The sequence below is a fragment of the Octodon degus genome, unplaced genomic scaffold, assembly GCF_000260255.1.
Source record: "Octodon degus isolate 3935 unplaced genomic scaffold, OctDeg1.0 scaffold00031, whole genome shotgun sequence".
NCBI lineage: Eukaryota > Metazoa > Chordata > Mammalia > Rodentia > Octodontidae > Octodon > Octodon degus.
This window is the reverse complement of record NW_004524607.1, coordinates 16,962,811-16,986,401: the sequence shown is the minus strand read 5'-3', so window position 1 is coordinate 16,986,401 and position 23,591 is coordinate 16,962,811. Positions and strand designations below refer to the sequence as shown.

The window sequence follows — 23,591 nt, the reverse complement described above, 5'->3', positions numbered from 1 at the left end:
CTGACATCTGGAGAGCCCTTTCAGTGTACAGAGCCATGTGTGCACCCATGTGTGCTGGTCCCCTCCTCCTCTTCCTCCTCCTCTTCCCCTCTAGGCTCCAGTATCTTCTCCGCTCTTCGCCAGCAGGGCTCATTTGCAGAACTGAAACCTTAGTTAACGTTTGTTGAGGTTTGTTTCTGAAAATTGGCTGTTCCTACCCACAGTCCCTTGAGCTATAAATAGAAAAAAAAAGTTTAATTAGTAAGGTAAGACATCCGATCTACATTCACTTGATCCCTGAAAAGGAAATCTAAGAGGTCGTAACTATCACTTTTTCAATCCTATATAAGGTAGGTCAGTAAGGTAGCAAAAGCACATCTGTGTTTGGCTCCTTCAACTCCATTTTTTCCCCTGACTCTTCCTGGGGGAGAAATCTAAACGGGTAAGTAGCTGATGGGCTTTGCCAGACCCCAAGTTCTTCTTCCCTCCAAGCGTTCAGATGAGGGCTGTGCAAGTTGCACTCAGATTTCTCTCTTCTTATGGCTTTGATACCTGGGAGGACTTTCATCTCTGCTGGCTTTTCCCTCATCGAGCTTCACCCTTCAAGATGGAGCATGGCTCTCCCACATGGAATCTGCAACATTTTCTAGCTGATGCACAAGAATCCTATTGCATTTGCAACATGGTTTAGTTTTGAGTGTTTTGCAGCTGCCTGTGTAAGTGATTGGTTATGGGCACCTAATTTTTATATGAAAACTGAATCAAGTAGTGCTTTGGATCATGTTTAAAAATGTCATCTTTGGAATCTATTCTGGAGAACGCAGTGAGCTGAGAATGCTGGGATTTTTCTTTTGTATGGTTTTGGTTTGGCTAGTCTGTCCCTTCACTTCATACTCAAGTGCTTATTGTGTTTTAAAAATTCTAGATGGGGCTGTGATGAGGCTTGGTGGGAGTGTACTTGCTGGCTTGGATAAGTTCCTGGGTTCAATCTCTAGCGCAGCAATAAAGGAAGGGAGGGAGGGAGGGAGAGAGAGAAAGAGAAGAAGAGGGAGAGGAAGAGGGAGAGGAAGACGCAGAGGGAGAGGAAGAGGGTGGAATGGAGGGAGGGAGGGAGGGAGGGAGAGAGAGAGAGAGAGAGAGAGAGAGAGAGAGAGAGAGAGAGAGAAATTGTAGACAAGTTCTTTGGTTTGGGGGAGCATGCACAGCATATGCCCCGGATGTATGTGTGTGTTCCTGTTTTCCATCCATCACATCTCATCCATTCTGTGTGACTAGGTAAAAGATGAGCATCACAGACGTGCTTAGTGCTGATGACATTGCAGCTGCCCTGCAGGAATGCCAAGGTAAAGGGCACATGGGACAGGTGAGGGGTGTCCTCCCATGTCCCCACCTCCAGTGAAGCAATGGAAACAAGCGTGTGGACTTTGCAGAATGATCCACAGAATCAGAGGATGAAACTGCTCAGAATTAGAGAGTTGCAGTGATGGGAGTATGGGATCTAGCGTGTGAGCACGTTATTGTAAGATGGAAGAAAGTGAGGAAAAGTGGGAGTAGAGTAGATGAAGCCTGTCTGAATTCAATGACTGCATCTCCTTCACCAACTAGATCAACAATGTTGAGGACTTAGATACATGGCCTGCTGTGGAGAAGAGAGAGACAGAGGAGAGAGAAGGAGAGCTGGGAAAAATCAAGTGGAAAGAGGCAGCTGGGGAAACAACGGCAAGAGATGGCATATGGAGTCATCCATCTTGGCCATCCTTAAGCCTTGGGCCAGTCACACATCCCTGTAGCTCAAAGATTCTGTGAAAGTCATTTTACTAATCTTTGTTTTCAGCCCCATGGCTGAAATATGGAAATATAGAACCTGTCCCAAGGAACCTCAGAATAACCAACCCATTCTCTGTTCCTCAGATCCAGATACTTTTGAGCCCCAAAAATTCTTCCAGACATCAGGCCTCTCCAAGATGTCAGCCAGTCAGGTGAAGGATGTTTTCCGGTTCATAGACAATGACCAGAGCGGCTACCTGGATGAAGAAGAGCTTAAGTAAGCTTTGTCCCAGGCACCCCAACACTGCTAGGCTTCTGGGGTTGCAGGGGCCCAGTTTGCTTGGGGTTATTCAGTGGCAGCCTTTAGCCGACCTTGTGGAAGTAGAGAACAGCGTCAGTGGACCTCATTTCTTCCCATACAAAGCACGGACCTCAGGGCTGAAGACCTAGGCGCAGAGTCCTTAGCTAAAGAGATTTCCTGTGGCAGGTGGACTCCACAAAACTCTTTTGAGACTCTTAATAAATGTCCGCCACTAGTTTCCACAGCACAGGAAATCCTTGCTGGCTAAGACATTGACTGATTATTATGACAACTAGAAAGAGGAGGTGGGCTTAAAGAGAAGGAAGGAAGGACAAAAGGAAAGAAGGAAGGAAGGAAGGAAGGAAGGAAGGAAGGAAGGAAGGAAAGAAAGAAAGAAGGAAAAGGAAAACACAGACAGGCATGGTCTTTTAGAAAATTCCCACCAATCTTTATATCCTGTAGGTTTTTCCTGCAGAAATTTGAGAGTGGTGCTAGAGAGCTCACCGAGTCAGAAACCAAATCTTTGATGGCCGCTGCAGATAATGATGGAGACGGAAAAATTGGGGCTGATGGTATGTCCACAATTATACAGTTTAAAACACGTTAGCTCAGGGAGCATCCATGGGGGCTTGGGCCATGGCTGTAGGCAGATGAGGGTTAACCCCCTCCTTTCTTAACCTTGCCGAGCCTCAGTCTTCTCATCTGTAAAATGGGACTCAAAGAGAGGCTGCCAACATTGAGAATAAGACTTCTGACGTTGCTGGGCTATAGCTCAGTGGGAGAGCAAGCATATCCCACTGCCAACAGAACTGCGAACAATAGCAGCAGAACTCTGGCATGATGTCTGGGGCGTATAATGGCAGCTAGTCCTCTGGTCATTGTCTGTGAACTAGAAGAAATCCTTCCCCTGATGAGGATGCTAGCTAATCACCTGGCCAGTTACCTGCAAGATGCTCTGAGGTACCTTGAAAGCAGTACAGGGTCTTCCACCAGTGAGCGCTCCAGGGAAGGGACAGACTTGCATTCTGCATTGTGTCTCTCACCAAAGGGTCTGTTGACTTGCAGGCAGCAGGCAGCACTTACAGACTCTCCCAAGGGCGAAGCCCTGGACTGACGTCACCAGCGCAGTTGATGTTACTAGATTTTGCCATGTTCCTGATATGCTTTTTAGGGATTTTGTGCCAACTCACGAGAACCTACGATGATCCTGTTGGTGGCACTAATTTGAAATTTAAAAGTGTTACCTTAGACCCTTCAAAATGTGTCAGGATAGCTTACTACACCAAGACCTAATGCAGCTTCTTAGATAGCTCAGAAAACTAGTTCCAGCATGAGAGGATTGATTTATTGATATATAACCAGAAGTGGCTCAGGGCTAGAGCACTTGCCTACCATGTGCAAGGCCCTGGGTTCAATTCTCAGCACCACGACAAAGAAAAAAAGAAAAGAACAACAGATATAAAGCAAATCCCAGTTTTCAATTTCAACCTGCAGCACTAAGATCTTATTATTACCACATCTTTCTTTTAGTAATACAAATTTCCAGGGATAAGTTTAGGAAGCAATAGAGAAAAGTTTGTTTCAAAGAGCCACCCTAGTACTTCTCTTGCAATATACTGTTACAGAATAGAGGAAGAAGACCTCCCATTTTTGTCTTAAATTGATTAGGCCAAAAGGTAGATGCTCACAGATTGCAATACACAGTTACCCAGAATCCCTTCATTGGTAGAGAAATGATCGGGTTGGTGAGTTCTAAAGAGGAAGACATTTGTTAAAGAAGATTATGTAGGGATGGGATGCTGTAGAGATGTGCTTCCCACAATTCTCTTCCTTTTTGCCTTCAAGGAAAGAGTGCTTGTCATGTAAGGATGTGCTTTGGCAGTGTCGTCCCTGTTCAGAGCTCTTACGGGGACAACACATCTGGAAAGTGCCACCCCCACTGACCCTGTTCTCACTCCTTCTGTTCTAGAATTCCAGGAAATGGTGCATTCTTAAAAGCCCCAGTCTATGGAGAAAAGAGAGGAAGGGACACTCAGCTGGAAGGCCTACAAAACCCTGGGAATGGGAAGCCCCACATCCTACCACAAATTAATTTATTAACTTCCCCCAAAACAATTCTGAAATTTGCACATTGCTTGAGTGAGGAAATAAGACACACTCCACGGTGTTTTTGGTGGTGGGTATGCCCGATGACCCCTGTAAGGCCCCCTGCAGGCAATGCCTTAAAAAAAATCACCCAATAAAGACAGCTTCTTGTCATTGGCTGATGTGTGGGTGTGGTTTTATTTCTGCAAGGAAGAGAGACCAACCTGGGTGTGGAGGCACATGCCTATAACCTCAGCACTCTGGGAGGCTGAGGCAGGAGGATCACAAGTTCAAGACAGTCTGGGTAACTTAGTGATTCAGCAAGCCCATGTCTCAAAATAAAATATTTTTTAAATGGCTTGGGATGTAGCTCAGTGTGAAGGCACTGGGATCAGTCCCAATATCACCAAGAAAAAAAAGGGGGGGGGCAAGCGAGGGATTTAAGTGGGTGGGGATTGAGGAGTCTTCCAAAGGTCTCAGGTCATCTCAGACCCCAAGCAAGCCACACTGACACTGTAGGTGAAATGGCAGGAAAATCACGTTTAAAAATAGGCATTGCCCAGCTAGGATTTTTCTTAGAGATTCATCTGATTCTGAAGAGATTTTTAGTCAGCATAAATTCACTCTTCCTGGTGTGCTTTCTGACATCAAGGTTCGATTGCCATGAGACAGATTTAAGTAAAACTGAACAGGACAGTCCCAAATGGCAGGAGCCGGCCTGGCAAGCACAAGGTCCTGAGTTTGATCCCTGGTACTTAAACACAAAAGTGATTTTCCAAATGGCGGGAGCTAGAGAGGGCTTTAAAGCTAGGGGTCTGGCTAGGCCAGCTCAGCCCAAACAGAACTACTGACAAGTTCTCTCTCTGTCTCTCTCTGTCTCTCTCTGTCTCTCTCTGTCTCTCTCTGTCTCTGTCTCTCTCTCTCTCTCTCTCTCTCTCTCTCTCTCTCTCTCTCCACCTCTCTCTTTCTCTCTCTCTGTGTGCCCCTCTCTCTCCTCTCTGTCTCTGTCTCTGTCTCTGTCTCTGTCTCTGTCTCTCTGTTTCTCTGTTTCTCTGTCTCTCTCTCACCTCCCCTTCCTCTCTTCCTCTCCCTCCCTCTCTCTCCCCTTCCTCAGAAAAACAAGCTCTCAAACTTGCCTGCCCTCACACAACCTTCTGCCACCATTTTCCTGGCTTTTAGGCAACACCTCTGGAACCAGTGACACTAAACCTTGCCTTACCTTCAGGCCAGCCCACCGGGTCCTGTTACAGGGTTGTCAAGAAAGTTGGGCAGCCTCAGCCAGGAAATTCTCATTAGGCTTGTTTCCAGGTGGCCAGCAGAGCGATTCTCTCGCTGACCCTGAGAGATGAGGATGCCCAGGAGTTGCGGAGGCATTTGTCTGCACGTTTGCTTAAAACCTTTTACCCAGCAGTAACCTCACCATTTCCTGAAGGTCTCTGAGACTGCTTCCCACAGGCTATATAGCTAGTGAGATTTGAACTTTTGATTCTTGGCAGATCATATTTAAAGCAGTTTTCAAAGGAGGCGGCACTACTAGAAAGGGGCCTCAGCCAGGCTTGGTGGCCCATGTTGGTGGACCCAGCACCCTGGGAGGCTGAGGCAGGAGGATCATAGGAGCCAGCCCAGATTTTTAAGTGTGTATCAGTTTGAAGAATATGAAGTAATATTAGGCATGGTACTGTCTGGATCTCCTCTACTTTTTTATCAGTGTCTTCTTGAGAAGCAGTTATTGATTCTTTTACTACAGAGGTTATTTCTGATCTGAGTTCCTCTATACCTTTCTGCAGTTGTTTCTTTACTTCATTTGCTATTGATTCAGACATTTCAGCTGTGTGATTCCCAGTTTCTTCTGTGTTAGTGTCCTCTGCACTTGTTCTGGGTGGGCTCTGGGCCTGAGATTGCATTTTGTTCCTTCTCATTGTCATTTTGTATAGCACTGTCCTCTGACCTTTGGTGTAGAGCTTTGGTGTGTTATAACCTTAGCACCTACTGAAATTGGGGTGCAGATATACAAAGTTGGAATTCATCCAGTTGTGCCTGGCTTGGGTCTGGCTGCTGTGCTAGCTTCTTCCTGTTGCAGCCCTTGGAAGTGAACCTGTTGTGTTCTCCTGGCAAGATGTTCTACTCCTGGATTAGCCGGGTGGTTCTGGCCCCTAGCCTCTCTGCAGGGACTTCAGCTGCAGAGTTTCACCCCAGCCTGTATGCCAGGCCTGGGCTGGGTCTGGAGCAGTCCAGGGGGCACAGAGGAGTGCAGAAGCTCTCCCACACACTCTCCAGGTCTGGGCTTGGGCTGGGTCTGGAGGGGTCCTGAGAGTGCAGCGGAAGTTCTCATTCATGCGGCAGGCTTGGGCTGGCTCCGGCACTATCCGGATCAACAAAACCCAGAAGGGTACTTTTCAAATTAGTCAAAAATTGGGAAATTTGGGCCAGGGAGATGGCTCAGTGGAATAAGTGCTTCCCTGGCAAGCACAAGGGTCTGAGTTCAATCCCTGGTACTGCCAAAAAAAAAAAAAAACCTAGTAAAAATTGGGAAATTCAGTTTTAAAATGAGGAACTCTTGGGGAGGGCCAAAGAATGGAATTAATTTCTTGCCAGTCTCACTTGTGCCTGTTGCTGCCTCCTGTCGCCCACACACTCATCTCCCCCAGTGTGTGCCATTCTTGGCTGGAATCCGGCTAATTCCCTCCACTGCCAGCTTCCCTGGGTAGGTGAAAACGTCTCCTAGATGTGCTTGTGACTCCTTCAAAACACCGAGAAGATGAGGACCTTCCTTTCTGTCCTCTTGCTCTAAGGAGCTTAGCTCTTAAAGAGTCAATTTTTGACTTCATATCATGTTTGGATTCTGGTCCTTTATTTTCATTTCATTCTATTATTCTTCCCAGATGATCATTTTCCTTTGCGGGGGAGACAGGGTTTCACTATATAGTTTAGACTGGCCTTGAACTCACTATGTAGCCCAGGCTGACCTGGAACTTTTGATGGTCCTATTGCCTCTGCCTCCCAAGTGCCCTTACCCTTCCTTTATTTCATAGTAGTGGTAATTGTACCCAAAGCCTTCATACTGAGCAACCACAGTCCACCTTCAATAATAATAATAATAATAATAATAATTGATTCATTTTTGAAAAGAGTTAGGTAGGCTTGAGCTTGGATTCCCGTCTCAGCCTCCCAGAGTGCTGAGATTACAGATGTATGCCACCATGGCCAAGTTAAAACACATATTGTGCTGGGAATATAGCTCAGTGACACAAGAGATTGGTAAGTGCAAGGTCCTGAGTTTGATTCCTGGTATCAAAAAAGCCCACAAATTGTTTTTTAAAACCTACCCGAGGGGCTGGTGAGATGGCTCAGTGGTCTAAAGCACCTACTTAGAACAAGCTTAGCAAAGGACAGGGACCGCGGTTCAATCCCCCAGCACCACATGCCAGCCAGTGCTGCCTCCTGGTGGGCTGAACTGGCCACACACACACACACACACACACACACACACAAATAAATAAAATTTAAAAAAAATAAATAAAATAAAACCTACCTGAGTTTAGTTACTACATAAATTTGTACAACATAATTTGTTTAAAAATGGGTCACAGCCAGGTGTGGCAGCGCCCACCTATGATCCCAGATTTGGGAGGCCGAGGCAGGACTATCACCACAGCTTGAGACCAGTTGGGCTACATAGTAAGTTCAGAGCCAGTTTGAGCTACAAAGTGAGATCCTGTCTCAAAAAACTAAAAAAAGTTTTTTAAATAAAATGGGTCATATTTGCCCAGTGCAGTGGCCCATGCCTGTAACTCTAGCACTCAGCAGGCTGGGGCAGGAGGATCGCCACAAGTCTGGGCCATGCTCCTTCCAACTGAAAGGCTCGTGGAAGAATGAGCTCACATTGGATCCTTTTTTAAAAACAGAGCATAGCGACTAGAGCAAATAAAGAGTGAAGATGTAGAATCGACCCAACTGTATCACTACGCCAGAGTAGCAATACAACTTGATTCTAAAAAAAACTTACACATCTCATACTCTCATTTAATGGAGGCCTTGTATGATGTTCTCTTCCTGAAATTCTGCTCACTTTTTAATCACTTGTATTTTTCATACGAGAGATATTTTTAAACATAACATATCCAGAATCATGTCAAAACTGGAAATTCCCCAAAGAAAGTTCTGGCAATCCAGGAAAAGGCTTTATAAAAAGTTTTCTTGGATGCTTGTCTTTTGTATTTTTACCTGATTTGCAGATGTCCACAGACCTAACTCAAAAAGACACATCCTCTTTACCAGGCATGGCAGCACATGCCTGTAATCCTAGCGCTCTGAGAGGCTGAGGGAGGAGGATGGCAAGTTTGAGCCCATCCTGAGAAATTCAGTGAGACTCTGAAATGAAAAATGAAAAGGGATCAGGGATATGGTTCAGTGTGAAGGCCCTGGGTTCAATCCCCAGTACTGAAAAAAAAATAATTTTCAGGACTAAAATGATGTATTTTGACTTTAAAATGAAAGCCTAAACTGCAACATATATTTCAGAGCTAAAAACTCACTTTTTTCCTATTTGTTTATAAAATAGGGCTTTAATTCTGGACTTATTTATATTTTTTAACTCTAGCTTTAATGTGGTCTATTGTTCCTTCACACTTTTAGTTTATAGCTTAGTAGAGTAGTTCATAATTTAATAGAGCTCCAAGCCAGCTTTGTAAATGTCCATAATTGTTGATTAACTAGATTATAATACCTCAAATTTGACCAAGTATTTTCTTTCACCGCCTGCACATTGTGAAATATTTATAAGACATTTAAACAAGTAAGTTTTCAAAAATAGGTATTTCCAGCTCCACACAAAGTGCAGCTGATATGGGGAATATTTGTCTATCCAGGTTTACAAGATACGTCATGAATTCAATGTAAGCATTACAGTTTAATCTTGTGTAATGAGTACTCAGGGATCCAATTTCAAGCAAAAACGATCTTCTACCTCCTCTGCTAATGTTAAGCTGCAGTATCACTTTGCAAACACTTAAGAAGACAGATGAAATTGGAATCACCAGGACAGTTTCCACCTGGCCTGTTAATTTATTCACTGGAAAGACTATACATTTACATAATGGTTTTGGTAGTTTCAAAAAGGGCAACTTTTGTGTGTGTGTGCGGCAGCAGCAATAGTAGAAAGTGCTTTTGACATTGTTCTCCTAGGGCATTAACAATAGTATACCTGAATTCTCACCTTAAATTGTTTTTAAGTCATAAAGTATTTCAAGCAGAGGAGAGGGCAAGCAACATTGACAATTGTGTTCCTTGCTTTACCAAATCTTGGCACCTCCTGTGGCTCCGTTGGGGTGGGCTGAAGATATGTGGCCACAGATCTGGGGAGCAGTGTGAAGCAGAACACAATGTGTCTGTCTGTTCTGCTTTGCCTCTCCTCTCTTATTCTCCCTCCTTCCTGCTGTGCTGGGGGTTGAGCCAGGGCCTCTGCACTGAGTTACATCCCTTGCCCTATAGATGATTGATTGATTGATTGATTGCTTCACTAAGTCACTAAGTTTCCCAGGCTGGGCTCACACCTGCAATCCTCCTGTGTCAACCTCCCAGGGAGCTAGGGTTACAGGTGTGCACCACCACACCCAACTGGCATCTTATTCCTGGGAGTTAAGTGCAGGTGGGCATGCCTGCTGGCTCACCTCTCTGGTGTGGGACCCCCCTGTAGCTCCCCATCCCAGATATGCACTTCTCTTGGTGATAAAGGACACAGCTTCCTCCTGGTGCCCGTAATCAACAGAGCTGAGGCAGGGAGAGGCTAGCATGGGTTCCAGTCGCTCCTTGCCCGTTGGCCCTTACTCTCTCTTACCTGACTTCCTGCTGTACAGCCACCACACTTCAGGATCAGATGAGGCTGTTTAACCAGCTCCCAAAAGTGGATAATATCTCTATTTTCTTCGTATATTACATGATGACATCATTGCATCATAACTGTAACTGACATCTAAGAATTGTATAATTACATATGCTACACACATTTTTCTGATAGTTCTGCTTCTCCATTTGAACCCTAATTAATATAACTTGCCTCCAGTTTTATTTTTGTTTTGGTATTAAAGACATGATCGCACTATGTTGCCCAGGCTGGCTATGAACTTGTGAGTTTAAGTGATTCTCCTACCTTAGCCTCCTATCTGAGATTAAAGTTCATACTGGCCTATTTAAAAAATAATAATAAAAGGGATCACTCTGTTTAAGATCCCTTCAATGTGTTTACCATAAGAGGTAGAGGCTGAGCACAATTTTCAGACAGCTGTTTGCCTCGTGATGAAGATCATTTCTGAATGACAGAGTTTCTGGATTCTGAGTTCTAAATCAATAGATTGAAGATTGGTCATTGGTTTATTCTTGCCAGCCAAGTGAGATGAAGTGGTCCTTTGTGTAGACGGTTGGAAAGTTATGTATTGTGCATAAATCTTTACCCAGCTTCTTCTTGGAGCTCAGTACAGACCTGAGTAGAGAACTTGAACTCACAGGGAGAGAATTCAAGATCACTCTGTGGCCAGCAGCCTGTCAGCACCATGGGCAGAGCCAGAAATCTGTCAGAGGAAAGCCAACTCTAAAGTGTACTTCGCTGCCACCTCCCTGCCTCTATGATCTGTCCTCATTCACTCATTCAACACACACTGTGCACTCTGAGGCAAGAACTGTATTACACAATGAGAAGAAGATGATGCTAATACAATACAGCCCTACCTTGGAGAAGCTTTGCATTTGAGACATGTAATATACAGTATACGGCATCATGTCCCAGAACCACCTCTCCTGGAACTGCTGCCACCTTCTAGTTGAAAATGTGCCCTTCCCACATCTTGTTCCCTTGAAACTTTGAGTTCACAAATTATTTGTGCAAAATAGAAGTCCTAAAACCAAACCTCATTTGAATTCCTATTGTGCTGGATATCAGGATCACAGTTCAGGATTATGTCAGGTGATCTGGCCTCTTCTCCCCACTTTTGCAGGAGGAGGTTCTGGCATGGCAGAGCGCAGAATGGGAAAGGAGTAGTAGTTCGCTAAACGTATGCACTGATCATGAAGTGAATCCCCCTCATTCCTCCCCAGTCTTGTGATCTTAAGTGGCCACAGACTCTAGGACTTCTTCCTTATCTAGACCAGAAGATAGATCTCTTAGCTCTGGATTTTTCTGAATTATTGCTGTACCCAAGAATAACATTTGGCTGTTTCCTGCACCAAGCAGCGGCTTACTGCCCACTCTCCTGGGACTATGGCTAGTCTACTTTTGTCCACTCACTGTTGACGTGGGGAAAACTCCACAAGACTTACCACTTTCCCCAGATCCACAAAGAATCAAGACACACCTCCTTCCTAAGATGAAGTCACTAAACCCCTGTAAGGGTCTATCATCACTACCACTCCCTTGCACTTGTGCACATCCTAGACCTGTGCTAGGACAGGAGGATGCATCCATGTTTACGCTTTCTTGGCTTTGGAAACCTTAAAAGTATTTTCTTATCTGGGTGTGGTGGTGCACACCTATAATCCCAGCACTCAGGAGGTTGAGGCAAGAGGATTGTTTTGAGTTCCAGACCAGCCTGGGCTTTGAAGTGAGCTCAGGGTCAGCCTGAACTGACACCCTATCTCAAAAAGACAAAAAAAAAAAAAAAAGGATTATCTTGTTTTTTGGGGGTGTTTTGTATCACCTCTTGTTTGTGATGATTATTGTCATTAATTGTATGGGTTAGGGCAAAGTGTACAAGGAAATAAAGAAGAAAGTGTCACCAGACAGCATGGGTCCATGCTTCAGTGATAACAGAAATTAAAATGGAAGCAATTAGTATGAATTTACAGGAAAAAGAACTTTAATTGAAAAGTAAGAATAGTAAGGAGCATTTGCTTGAGTTGCTGACAAGGATCAAGCTGGGCCTTAACAAAGAAAAGCAAAATAAAACAAAACAGACTTTAGCTTCAGGAACTAAAGGGTACATAGTTCTGAACAGCAGTATCATACTGGCCCATTAACAAAAGAGGGAGGACTAGTTTTATGAGGTGCTTAGGTCTGTTTGATCTTTGTCTTCTTCCTGGTTTTGTAGCTTAGGAGAAATTCCAGTGTCTTGAGGACTGGTTCATTTCCTTTGAGAACTATTCTGGCTTAGAAGGAGAAAACTTGGTTCCCAATCTGTCTGAAGTAACTACTGCCACTTTGGGGTTAGTTCTCATTGTTTGTGAGGGTCTGGGGTGAAAGACGGCAATTATATGTCCTTGCAAATTCTGCAAATTGTTTCCACTTGTCTCTGTGTCCTCCTTCTTGAAGGGGGATGAGATAGGCTAGAGAAAATTAAAATTCTCAAACCTTGTATTACAGGTACTTCTTAAGTGATTAACATGCCTGTATGCAGTTGAACAGGGATCTGGCCCCAGTTTTTAAGGCACAAAAGGAGGCAAAAAGAAAGGTTGAGATGCTGAGCTTCTTCCTACCTGTGGTTGCCCTTTGGGCATCTGCATCTATCCTCTAGGTTATTGTTATAAAGCCATAATTAATATTGTATTAACCTCACACATTTACAGTGCACTTTATCCTTTACAAAAGGGCTTCCATTTATATTATCTAACATAATATTTTCAATAATCCTGTAAGACAAGCATTAATCTCATTTCATGGAGAAGGAGGTTGTGATTTTAAAAGGTTAAGTGATTAACCAAATGGTAAACAACCAAGTCAGAATTCAATCAGAGGTTCTCTGACCCAAGCTCTGGCTCTTCTATTACTCATATGGAAACATTTGCTCTGAGACAGAAGAGTTCCTCACACTGTGTTCCCTGGAGTCCCAGAGTTCTGAGTCTGTATTTTAGCATTTCTGGGGGAGATGGAGATGGTGGGTAGTTCCCGGAAAAGGCTAGAGGAAGATCTGTACTCTTCAGCCTTAGACTATAGCACCTGGACCTTCATTCAACTTTGGTTGCTCTATGTCTACTTACTAGAAGTCCCACCAAAGACTTTTTAAGGAACAAAAGATGTGTAAAAGAAAATCTTCTGTAATCTTTGTTTGTTTTAGATTATTGCTTTAGTGCTAGAACATGTACTTCTAATGGCAGGATTTTATGCACTTAGAGTACACTAGTTGGTAAGGTCAAGAGCAAGGAGAGGTCGCAGTCATTTGTTGGATAATGATTACATGCTGGACATTTAATGAGCATTCACAATCCCATTTAATTCTTTAAAGTTCCATTTCCATTACATAGGAATTAACTACCAATCGTTTCACAAATAAGAGCAATGGGAAAGGCTATGTGACTTATCTAAGGTCTCATATTTATGGGGTAGAAGTGCTAGACTGCGTAACCAGATCTACCTCATGTCCAAATTTCAAAGCATTTCCTCCCTAAACCAGGTCTACAGGGTTGGATGAAGAAAGTGGTCGTTCTAAATGTCATCTGTTGCCACTAGACAATCTAAACCAAGACGTTCTTGAGGTTAGCCAACTGATCTGCTCTAAGAACTTGAGCTCCAAATATGGGACACAACAAGCCCTTCCAACTATGTCACAATCCACTCAACTCAAAGACTGAGGTAATCCCAGGGGCCTCAAGGTTTGTTACTGGGCACCATTGGGTGAAGGCCACGTCTGATTCTACCTCTGCTGAACACACAGCTGGAGAAAGCTGGTGGTTGATCTAGCTGCCACCTGCGGGGCTCATAGGGATTTTGTAGGGGGTGATAGTCCCCACGCCAGGCTGCATACACATCCACCATTAAATGGGTTCATTTGCAAGCCAGGCCTTCATTTGCACTTTCACATTCTGTTCTCCAAAAACAAACTGCCAGTTGCATTTTTCTTTAAACTCAAAGGCATAGCCTTTAGCTATGACAGAAATCCTGGAGCCAACAATAAATTTCACCTGCACCTGAACTTCACTGTACTGCATGAGAAACACCACAGCCCAGGTATCAAATAGGAATCTGGCCTACTCGGACGCCTCAAAAGGCGACGCCACTGGAGGATTCTCCTTCCGGGGCAGCCCCGACTACTTCCGGCTCACAGCGAGCGAGGCGGAAGTGCAGTCCGCTCACAGCTGCTGCTTCTGGGCGGGCCGAGGGAGGCTCCCAAGTAGGGGGCCGGGCCGGGATGGCGGCAGCAGCAGCCGGGGCCGGCACCGGGTCTTGGACATCACAAGAGAAACAGTTTCCACCGGCGCTGCTGAGCTTCTTTATCTACAACCCACGCTTTGGGCCACGCGAAGGAGAGGTACAGGGCGGGGGGTTGCGCTTGGGTGTAAGGTGGCAGGCGAGGAGGGCTTGGGGTGCCCGCAGGCGTGGGTCCCCCGGAGCCGTGGGGAGCGCCTGGGTCTTGGCCCCTACACTTGTGCTCACCTCGAGCGGCACCTATCGATCCGGCAGGGGGCCAGGTGTGCGCCGGCCCGGGGGGCGGGGTACGGCCGGGACCTGGTGACGCAGGCGGCGCGGCTCCGTTTCCGGATGCGTGCGGCTCTGCGCCGCCAAAGTGCGGCAGGTGACTCGCTCCGCGCAGGTTGAGTCTCCTTTCGCTTTGCGGCAATTCTGGAGAATTAGAATCGAACTCAGCGGGGCGTGGCGGCGCACCCCCTTAATCCCAGGACTCCAGGGATGGAAGGCAGGCTTGCAAATTCCAACCCCGTCTGGGCTATATAGTGAGGCCATGTCTCAAAATTAAGATTTTGTTGTTGTTGTTGTTAGTTTTAAAGTGTGCTAATGTATCTCAGTGCGAAAGCCCTGAACTCAGTCCCCAGTCCCGGGACTGAAAAATAAAAACTGTTTTTGGAATTTGTCTTTGTTATTGAAAGCCTCTGATTTAGAAGTACGGAACCAAAGTGCAAAACTGTGGCCCTAAAATAGTGTAAATTTGGAGGGTACTTAGGAAAGGTTCCCCCCACACACACACACAAGAAAAAAAAATGACTAATAATAATAAATTACAAGAATTTTATTTATTTTTTGAAGTGAGCATGGTGACTTCAAAGGATGTAAGAGCTGTTTGTCCAAATGCTCATGAAACAGCTAGATTTTTAAATTTAAATTTGTGTGTATATGGAACTGGTGTTGATGTTGAACCTAGGGTGTTTGCACAGTCCTACGTTCCCAGCCCTTTTTATTTTTAATTTTTTTTTTTTTTTTTTTGCGGAACCAGGGATTGAACTCACACCCTTGCGCTTGACAGGCAAGTGCTTATTCTACTGAGCCATCTTCCCGGCTCCTTATTTTTAATTTTTAACCGGAGCTTAAAGAATTGTCCAGAGTTCAAACTTCAATTCCTCCTGTTTCATTCTCCTCGAGTTCTGGGATTATGGACGTGTACAACCATGCCTGGTTGTCAGTTGGATTTAATTTTTCAGGGAGTTGTCTGTGGGTGCATGCTTATTTCTTAAGAAGTCCTGGCTTAGTACAAATTAACCCACGGAAATGAGAACTTCTCATTAAAATTATCTAGCACTACAGAGGAAATGGGAAATGTAGCTTAGTTATTGTCACAGTTGCCTTTCTAACTGGTGAGCAGTTTTTACCCAGTGATGAGAAGATAAAGCTTTTCTACAAAAGGGATTTTTGGAGTTTTGTTGTTAGCACATATGACTGGAGACTCGGTTAGTGTTAAACTTAGCACCTTTGATGGCTAGAGTGAAACAATGCTTATGTTAATGTTGTGTTCTGTTTCTTCAAACTTTAGGAGGAAAATAAAATTTTGTTTTATCATCCCAATGAAGTAGAAAAGAATGAAAAAATTAGGAATGTTGGCTTATGTGAAGCTATTGTACAGTTTACAAGGTAATGCCTTGAAATGTGCTTTTGTAAGAGCTCAGTGAAAATTCTTGTGATTTATGCTGGAGAAGTGTTTCAAAAGTATTATTTTACCTTTTTCAGGACCTTCAGTCCATCAAAACCTGCAAAATCTTTGCATACACAGAAGAATAGACAGTTCTTCAATGAACCAGAAGAAAATTTCTGGATGGTCATGGTATTTACATACACAGGATACTTCTGTAGTTGCATAGAAAAATATGGCTGGTATTTACTGTTAGAAATTTAGGAAATTCTCTTGGCTATTGTATTAAAGTCAGATTACAGTAGAATTGGTTGCTATTTTAAAATCAAACTCCTGTTTGGTATATTTGTACTTGGGTCTATTTTAAGAAGTTATATTTTCAAATTTTAAGGTTTTTTTTGTTTAAATGAGGCTGGAAATTGAATGCACATGGCTAGACAAGCGTCCTACCATTGAGTTACAGTTCTAGCCCAGAGTTTTTTTAATTAAGGCAAAATTAAACACATATGTAATCACTTCATTGTGTAATTTCAATTGATTCAACTTTATAGGTAGTTCGGAATCCTATAATTGAAAAGCAAAGTAAGGATGGAAAACCAATTGTTGAATACCAAGAGGAGGAGCTGTTGGTAATGTGTCATTATTTTATTACTGATTAGAAAAAAATGTATTACTGAATATGTTGAATGACTTAGATTTAAACTTGTTGCATGTTATAGATGTTTCTGGGATACTCAAGGGGAAACCTTTATATTTGTTTAAATTATAAATTAAAAGACTTTTAAAATTGTATTTATATCATGCTTTACTAGTACCTTCCACTGGTTTTCTTTGTGTGAACCGCTTCCTAAATTAAGCCTACTATATCTGGGGGTATAGCCCATCGATGTAAGCCTGGCAAGCACAAGGTCCTAACTTTGACCCCTGGTACCAAAAAAAGAAAAAGAAAAAAGAAAAACCCACCCCAAATTAAGCCTCCTGGTTTGTAAATGTAAATTTCAATACCTTTTCAGTTCACAACTGTTGCAGGGCCTCACTAGTTACAGTGCTTTCCCTGCAGTCAGTGTACCTTTTCTGTGCGTGGGAGATAATGCTTTCTCGTGATTTTCATATGTGTACTCCGTCCTTGTTGCCCACAGGACAAGGTCTACAGCTCAGTGCTGCAGCAGTGCTATAGCATGTACAAGGTAAGCATGAGATTTTTTCAGAATTCTGTCCAGTTCCCCATTTACAGGCCTGAAGTTATATTTTCCTAGGCTACAAAATTATAATTCCTAGACTTCAAAGTTCCTGTGTATCTGTTTTAGGGCAGCAAATAATGGGGCCTTTGACACAGGTGGTAAAGTTTGTGTGCATGATTTATTCCATAAATATTGAACCCCTTCTCTTCTCCTAGTCTTGTACTGGAACTATATACCTGTGTCTGAACAGATGAACCCTTAATGATGTTATTTATATGAAGTCAAACTTAGATATTAGAGTACCAGGAATGAAATTGACCTTTTTAAGCACTGTCTGAGTGCAGTGACACAGCCCTGTGTTCCTAGCTACTTGGGAGGATGAGGCAGGATTGCTTGAGCCTGGGAATTCAAGACCAGCCAGAGCAACGTAACAAGACTCCATCCTAAACAAATACGTTGAAAACAACTAGGTGATTTCATAAAAATGACAGCATTACTTAACAGTGTGATTATTTATGTAATTTCTTTTATGACTCAAGTTTTCTCATGTAAATATAGAAAACTATTTGAAAAGAAGGGTAGGTTGGTGACCTGAATTAATTCACTGAGTTGCTGCATTTGAGGGTCAGGTGTTACCCCAACAATACATAACAAGTGTTTGTAGCTCACATTGGCTGTGACTTCTGAAGGATTGAAAGGAAGAACTTGTTACTCTAAGAAATAGAAGGACATTAGAAATTTATTTCTTCCCTCACCCCATGTTTTACACTATTAGCTGTTTAATGGGACTTTTCTGAAAGCCATGGAAGATGGAGGTGTCAAGCTGCTGAAAGAAAGATTAGAAAAATTCTTCCATCGGGTAGGTAATTCAAATTTTATTCATAACTTCAATAGCATTCAAACAGAACTTTAGAGAAATATAAATGGAGGCAACTTTTTTTTTTTTTTTAACTCAGAACTTGAAGATGGCAGAAAATCTAAGAGGCACAGTAGTAAAACCCAAGCATTGCGGGCCCATGGGCCTGTGCTGGGCGGCTGTCTCGCAGCCGCTTGTGTAGGGGCAGGCAGGCCATCCCGCCCGTGCCTGGACCTATATCTCGGAGACATCTTCAGGCTTCATCCTTGTTCTGCCAGGGTCTGTCCATTCTGGCTTTCTCAAAAGCAGTTTTGTGCTGAGCATGGTAGTGCACACCTGTCATCCAGCTGCTTATGAGTCGGAGGCAGGAGAATCACAAGTTGAAGGCCAGCATGGGCAGCTGAGTGACATGCTGTTTCAAAAAAAAAAAAAAAAATTGAAAAAGTGCCAGGGGTGTAGCTCAGTGGTAGAACATGCTGGATACAGTCCCTCTGCTGCACACAGATGCATGCATCTCACCGTGTATTGAATTAGTAAATTGGCAGCATGAAAATAGTTATGACAGTTACGAATTATTATGGATTGGTGGTCTCTAAAAAAGCATAATCTATATTGATTCAAGGAAAAAGTTTTGATTGTGATACATCACTTTTTAAACAAAATTTTAGTCTAGTTTTGATATTTGTATATTTTTAAATAAGTGTAAAACTATAATATTTGTATTTTTATTTTTGTTTGAGACTGGGATTCACTGTGTCTTACAAGCAGTGCTGTAACTTAGAGCAAGTCCCAGAACTTACAGGAGTCTTTTTTTTTAAATTAAATTTATTTTTACATTATAGGTATACATAATAATTACATTCATAACGGAGAATTTAGACATGTGCACACAGTACATGTTGATTCTTTTCTCTCCCATTCCCCTACCTTCCCTTCAACCTCCTGTTCCCCTTCTTTATAAAAGCTTTAAGGCCTGGCCGAATAGCTCAGCGGACTAAAGTGCCTGCTTAGGCAGAGCTCAGCAGCTGGGGCTCAGTCCCCAGTGTGCCATGCTGGCCCCGCCCACGGGCGCGCTGAGATGGTGATTGAGATTGGGTGTGGTGGCGCACACCTGTAGTCCCAGCAGTTGGAAGGCTGAAAACAGAATCTCTACAAGTCTGATCTATGTAGTGAGAACCTGTAGACCTGCCCTAAATACAGAAAAAATAAAAATAAAAACTTTGTTTTCGTTTTTCTTTTCCCTTCTTTGCTCTCCCCCGCCTACTAGTTCCCCTTCCTATTTGAACATTTTCTTCCCGTTTCCAATATCTGTTGTACATTTTGGTCCTTATTTACACTTTTGGTTTCTAAGGCCACAGAAGCAATGTGATATTTACACGTGTATCTGATTTATTTCACCTGAGAGTATGTCCAGAAGGTGCATTTAGCTAGAAATCTCTCAAATTTATTCTTTTTTATGGCAGGATAGTTCTCTGTTGCATAAAAAAAAAAAAATCCTCACCTTTTCTTTATCCATTCATCAGTTGATGGGCATTTGGGCTCTTTCCAAAATTTAGCTATGACAGACTGCTGCTATAAAGGCATTCCAACAGTCCTTCTGCCTCAGCCTCCCAAGTGATAGGATTATAGGTATGCACCACCACTCCAGGCTTAAGTTTTTTTTTTTTTTTTTAGTAAATCTACTTTCTAGTAAATTGACCATTTCATTTCTAAAGTTCTGATATAGCCAGAGACCATAGGAAGACACCCCTTTTACTTACATTGGTGTTTTTTGTCTTAGATGAGAATATCCCTAAATAGTTGCTATTCTCTTTCATTGTAAATTGAATTTTTGGGATTTTTTGTCTTTTTTAAAAAAAAAATCATTTATTTACTTGTTTGGTACAGGGTCTCACTATGCAGCTCTGACTCATAGTGATCCTTCTATGTCAATCTCCCTAGCTCTGGGATTACAGATGTGCATCACCACACCGTTTCAGTGGCCACCTCAAATTGGGGATTGAACCCAGGTCTTTGGGCTTGCAGGCAGGTGCTTAGACTGCTGAGCTATCTCCCCAGCCCCTTTTTTGTCTTTGAGACAGGGTCCTACTATGCAGTTCAGTCTTCCTTGAGCTTACGTCATAGCCCAGACTGTTCTTAAACTCACAGTGATCCTCCTGCATCAGCCTTGCAAGTGCTGGGTTTGTAGACATGACCCATCACACCAGTTGTGTAAGTTGCATTTTGCATATGTGACCTTTACCTCTGCCAAACTCAGTTTATCTTAAAGGAGCAATAGCCTGGTTTCTCCCTAAAATGCCTCTCATCTATTTTGAAGTCGGCTTTTCTTTTTAAAATTGCCTTTGACTTCTTTTTGCTTTTAGGAATTAATGGTTTTGGTTCTTCATGTCAGTGTCTATACATGGTCATTCCTGTTTTTGTCCTCCTTACTCCTGTTGATGGGTATGACTGTCATCCTGACTAGTAAGCTTTAAATGGCACTGCCCATGGTGTTACTGTGGATCCCAGAGCTTAATCTGAGGAGCACTAATAGGAATATTTAGCTACCTCAAAGAGATAGAACTTCTACAGAGTGATACTAACTAGCTAGTTGCACCATTTGTTTTAAAATAGGTACTGATTTTAAGTCCCATTTACCATAGATCAACTACCTGTTGTTCATTGTGCTGTTTGTCAGTGTACAGATGTACCATAAATATTAGTTTAAAATAAGATGATTTTTTCATTATGGATGAGTACTACATTGAAAGTTTTACTTATATGTCTTATTTTTTCTCACAGTATTTGCAAACACTACATTTGCAGTCATGTGACCTACTTGACATTTTTGGTGGAATCAGCTTCTTTCCACTGGATAAAATGACTTATTTGAAAATCCAGTCCTTTATTAATAAAATGGAGGAAAGCTTGAATATAGTCAAATACACTGCATTTCTCTATAATGATCAACTCATCTGGTAGGTATGCCTTGAGGCTTGGCACGGGAGAATGAAGTCCAGGGGAAGTATTCTGAAGAGAATTAATGACAATGAGTCTTACTGGAATAATTTTTAAAATTGAAGATGTATTGTATATTTCAGTTATACATCATAAATGTACAAAGCAACCTTCCTAATGTGTGTGTGTATATTATTATTATTATTTTTCTTTGTACAAGGAATCTAGGACCTTGTGCTTTCTAGGCGAGTGTTTGTGCCACTGAGCTATATCCCCTGCCCTCTCTAATGTTTTTCTAAAAGAAGCTCAGTTTTTAAGAATATCCAGTGTAACCATTGTTAAAATAAGAAATTACCTACTGTTACCAAAGTATGTTTGTATATTATAGTGGAAAGAAAAGCATTTTTTTAAAAAAAATGTCAGTGTTGAAGAAAAAAGGTGAACTATTAGGAAACATGCTCATCTATCTTACCCCAAACTCTGGGGAGACTGTGTAGAGTGACCCAAAAGAGCTAGGTGGCAGCCCAACCTGTCTTGTGACCCAGACCCAGCTGAGATGAACTCCTGAGCCCCAGCAGGGAGTGGTTGGCCATGTCCCTCTAGCGGCTACTTTGGGATTATTTCAGTTTTTGTGTTTTTATTTACCATAATCTGCTTTCTTAAATTAGGGGTGTGGTTCTATTTTAATCCCCAGATCTTCAGTTCAGCTAATAGAAAAGGCAATACCAGTTGTCCTCAAACCTTCCCCAACCTCTGCCAAAATCCCACAGCTATTTTATGAAGAGAAACAAGGTAACCTAAAGATACTAAATCCATTTAGCAAAGAACATGCTGTGTTTTTTTGTGGACTTTTTGTCTCCTATGAGGACAACATAACAAATCCCAGATGAAAATCTGCTTTTTCATTTACCACATTGTTTATCAGGCTGTGCAGATTAGGAGGTAGAAGCCTAGTGCTGCTTCCCCAGCACAGGTGTGCAGAGGGAGGAGATACCCTGCAGGGGGCTTTGAGATAGAGCCCCTTAACTGCCTCCCAGGGATAAGGAACTGCAGAGACAGTGGCCCCTGGCTCATCCCCACAGTCAGCAGAGGGCAGCACAGATCCCCATCTGCTGGACAGCTTGCAGCCCTGCTGTGGGTGAATCAACTCGAAGTGACAGAGTGGGAAGGCCCAAAGCCAGCGGGTCCCCTCAAACTCAGCAACTCATGTTGGGAGACCTTTACCTCACAGTGGCCAACAGGAGCAGGCTCTGGGAGCCTGGGCTTCCACAGCTACCCGTTGCCCACCTCAGGGGGTCCTTAGCATCATCAGTGTGTGAGTGGCATCTGCTAGAAGTGAGCAGCGCACGGCTTCATGGTCCACCCACCCTGCCAACAGGGGAAGCTTGGTCCTGGGAAGTGGCGATAGCACGTTTTGTTATGCAATTGCTTGTTTGGGTGCTGGTATCTTAAATACCAGGAATTTTTTACTTCAGGAGCAAACCGTGAACGTTCCTTTCTTACTACCTTCTTAGTTTGTTTCTTTCTTTCCCCTTCCTCCCCCTGCCCCCTCCAGAACTGGATGCTAAGTTCATACTAAGTTACATTCTCAAGTTTTGTTTGTTTTTAAAGACAGGATCTTGCTGAGTCTCTTAAGTTACCCAAGCTGGGTTTGAACCTGCAGTCCTCCTGCCTCAGCCTCCCAGAGTGCTGTGATTATAGGTGTATGTCTCCATGCCCAGTGTATGTGTGTATATATATATATTTTAAATGCTTTGAACTTAGAATAGACACATCTTTCTGTGCTAGCACTTGACTCCAGCATGGCACATAGTAAGTGTTCATTAAATGTTAACAGTTCAAGTAATGGGTAGAAAATTATCTCAGAGTACTGTTTATGTATTAAACAAATGGGGGCTGGGGATATAGCTCAGCAACATAAGAACTTGCCTGGCAAGCAGAAGGCCCTGAGTTTGATCCCTGGTACCACAAAAAAAAAAAAATCATTATGATGTAGTAAACAAATGGATTTGGTTTCTATAGCAGCCATTTCCTGGGTTAGATATTTATTACTCAGGGCAGGGGTATGAATTGACTATCTCGTCCAGAGTATCCTATTTTTTTTCTTTTTAGTGTATTGGTTTATTTTTCAGGAATTAATGCTTTTGTGAATGACTCATGTTTATGAAGTTACTCAAAATTGAGCATACTCTGCTTGTGCTAAATTAATTTATATTCAATATGATACTAATCATCTGTACTTTATTTTACTTATTTTGAGACTGGGTCTTGCTATGTAGTTCAAGTTGTTTTCAAACTCACTATGTAGCTCAGGGTGGCCTCAAACTTGTGGCAATCCTTCTGCTTCAGCCTCCCTACAAGTACTGGGATTTGAGCATGTGACATCACGCTGGCTTCAGTGTGTATTTTAGACTAAACTGAGGCAGGGGATACAGCTCAGTGGTACAGTGCCTGGCAAAGATAAGGTCCCGAGTTCAATTCCTGTTGCAAAAAAAAAAAAAAAAAAAAAAAAAAAGACTAAACTGACTCTAATTGGAAAGATTCTGCATGGTGTGATAACCACTTGTATCGCTTCTTGGTATCGCTTCTGCCAAAGTAGTTCTCAAATAATTTGGTATCTCCACCAGAGATGGAGTTGGGATAACTAATGGAAGTCATTTAGTCGCTCGGTTGTAGAATACTTCCTAGCATTCATGAGGCTCTGG

At 42.9% G+C, this 23,591-nt stretch overlaps 2 protein-coding genes across 2 annotated transcripts in view; both read left to right on the top strand.

The window, feature by feature from the left end:
* Nucleotides 1-1,225: 1,225 nt before the first annotated feature.
* LOC101559912 (oncomodulin) lies at nucleotides 1,226-4,126 on the top strand. Its single transcript, XM_004629628.1, has 4 exons — nucleotides 1,226-1,322; nucleotides 1,891-2,023; nucleotides 2,510-2,619; nucleotides 4,017-4,126. The coding sequence occupies exons 1-4, from the start codon at nucleotides 1,262-1,264 to the stop codon at nucleotides 4,040-4,042; spliced, it is 330 nt and encodes a 109-aa protein (XP_004629685.1). The 5' UTR covers nucleotides 1,226-1,261; the 3' UTR covers nucleotides 4,043-4,126.
* Nucleotides 4,127-14,163: 10,037 nt separating this feature from the next.
* The window catches only part of Ccz1 (CCZ1 homolog, vacuolar protein trafficking and biogenesis associated), a 28,355-nt gene continuing 18,927 nt past the window's right edge, over nucleotides 14,164-23,591 (top strand). The window contains exons 1-7 of the mRNA XM_004629627.3: nucleotides 14,164-14,364; nucleotides 15,817-15,914; nucleotides 16,011-16,104; nucleotides 16,464-16,541; nucleotides 17,052-17,099; nucleotides 17,869-17,952; nucleotides 20,731-20,906. Coding sequence (XP_004629684.1) covers nucleotides 14,245-14,364; nucleotides 15,817-15,914; nucleotides 16,011-16,104; nucleotides 16,464-16,541; nucleotides 17,052-17,099; nucleotides 17,869-17,952; nucleotides 20,731-20,906 — 698 coding nt within the window. The 5' untranslated portion in view covers nucleotides 14,164-14,244. The remainder of the gene's footprint in view (nucleotides 14,365-15,816; nucleotides 15,915-16,010; nucleotides 16,105-16,463; nucleotides 16,542-17,051; nucleotides 17,100-17,868; nucleotides 17,953-20,730; nucleotides 20,907-23,591) is intronic.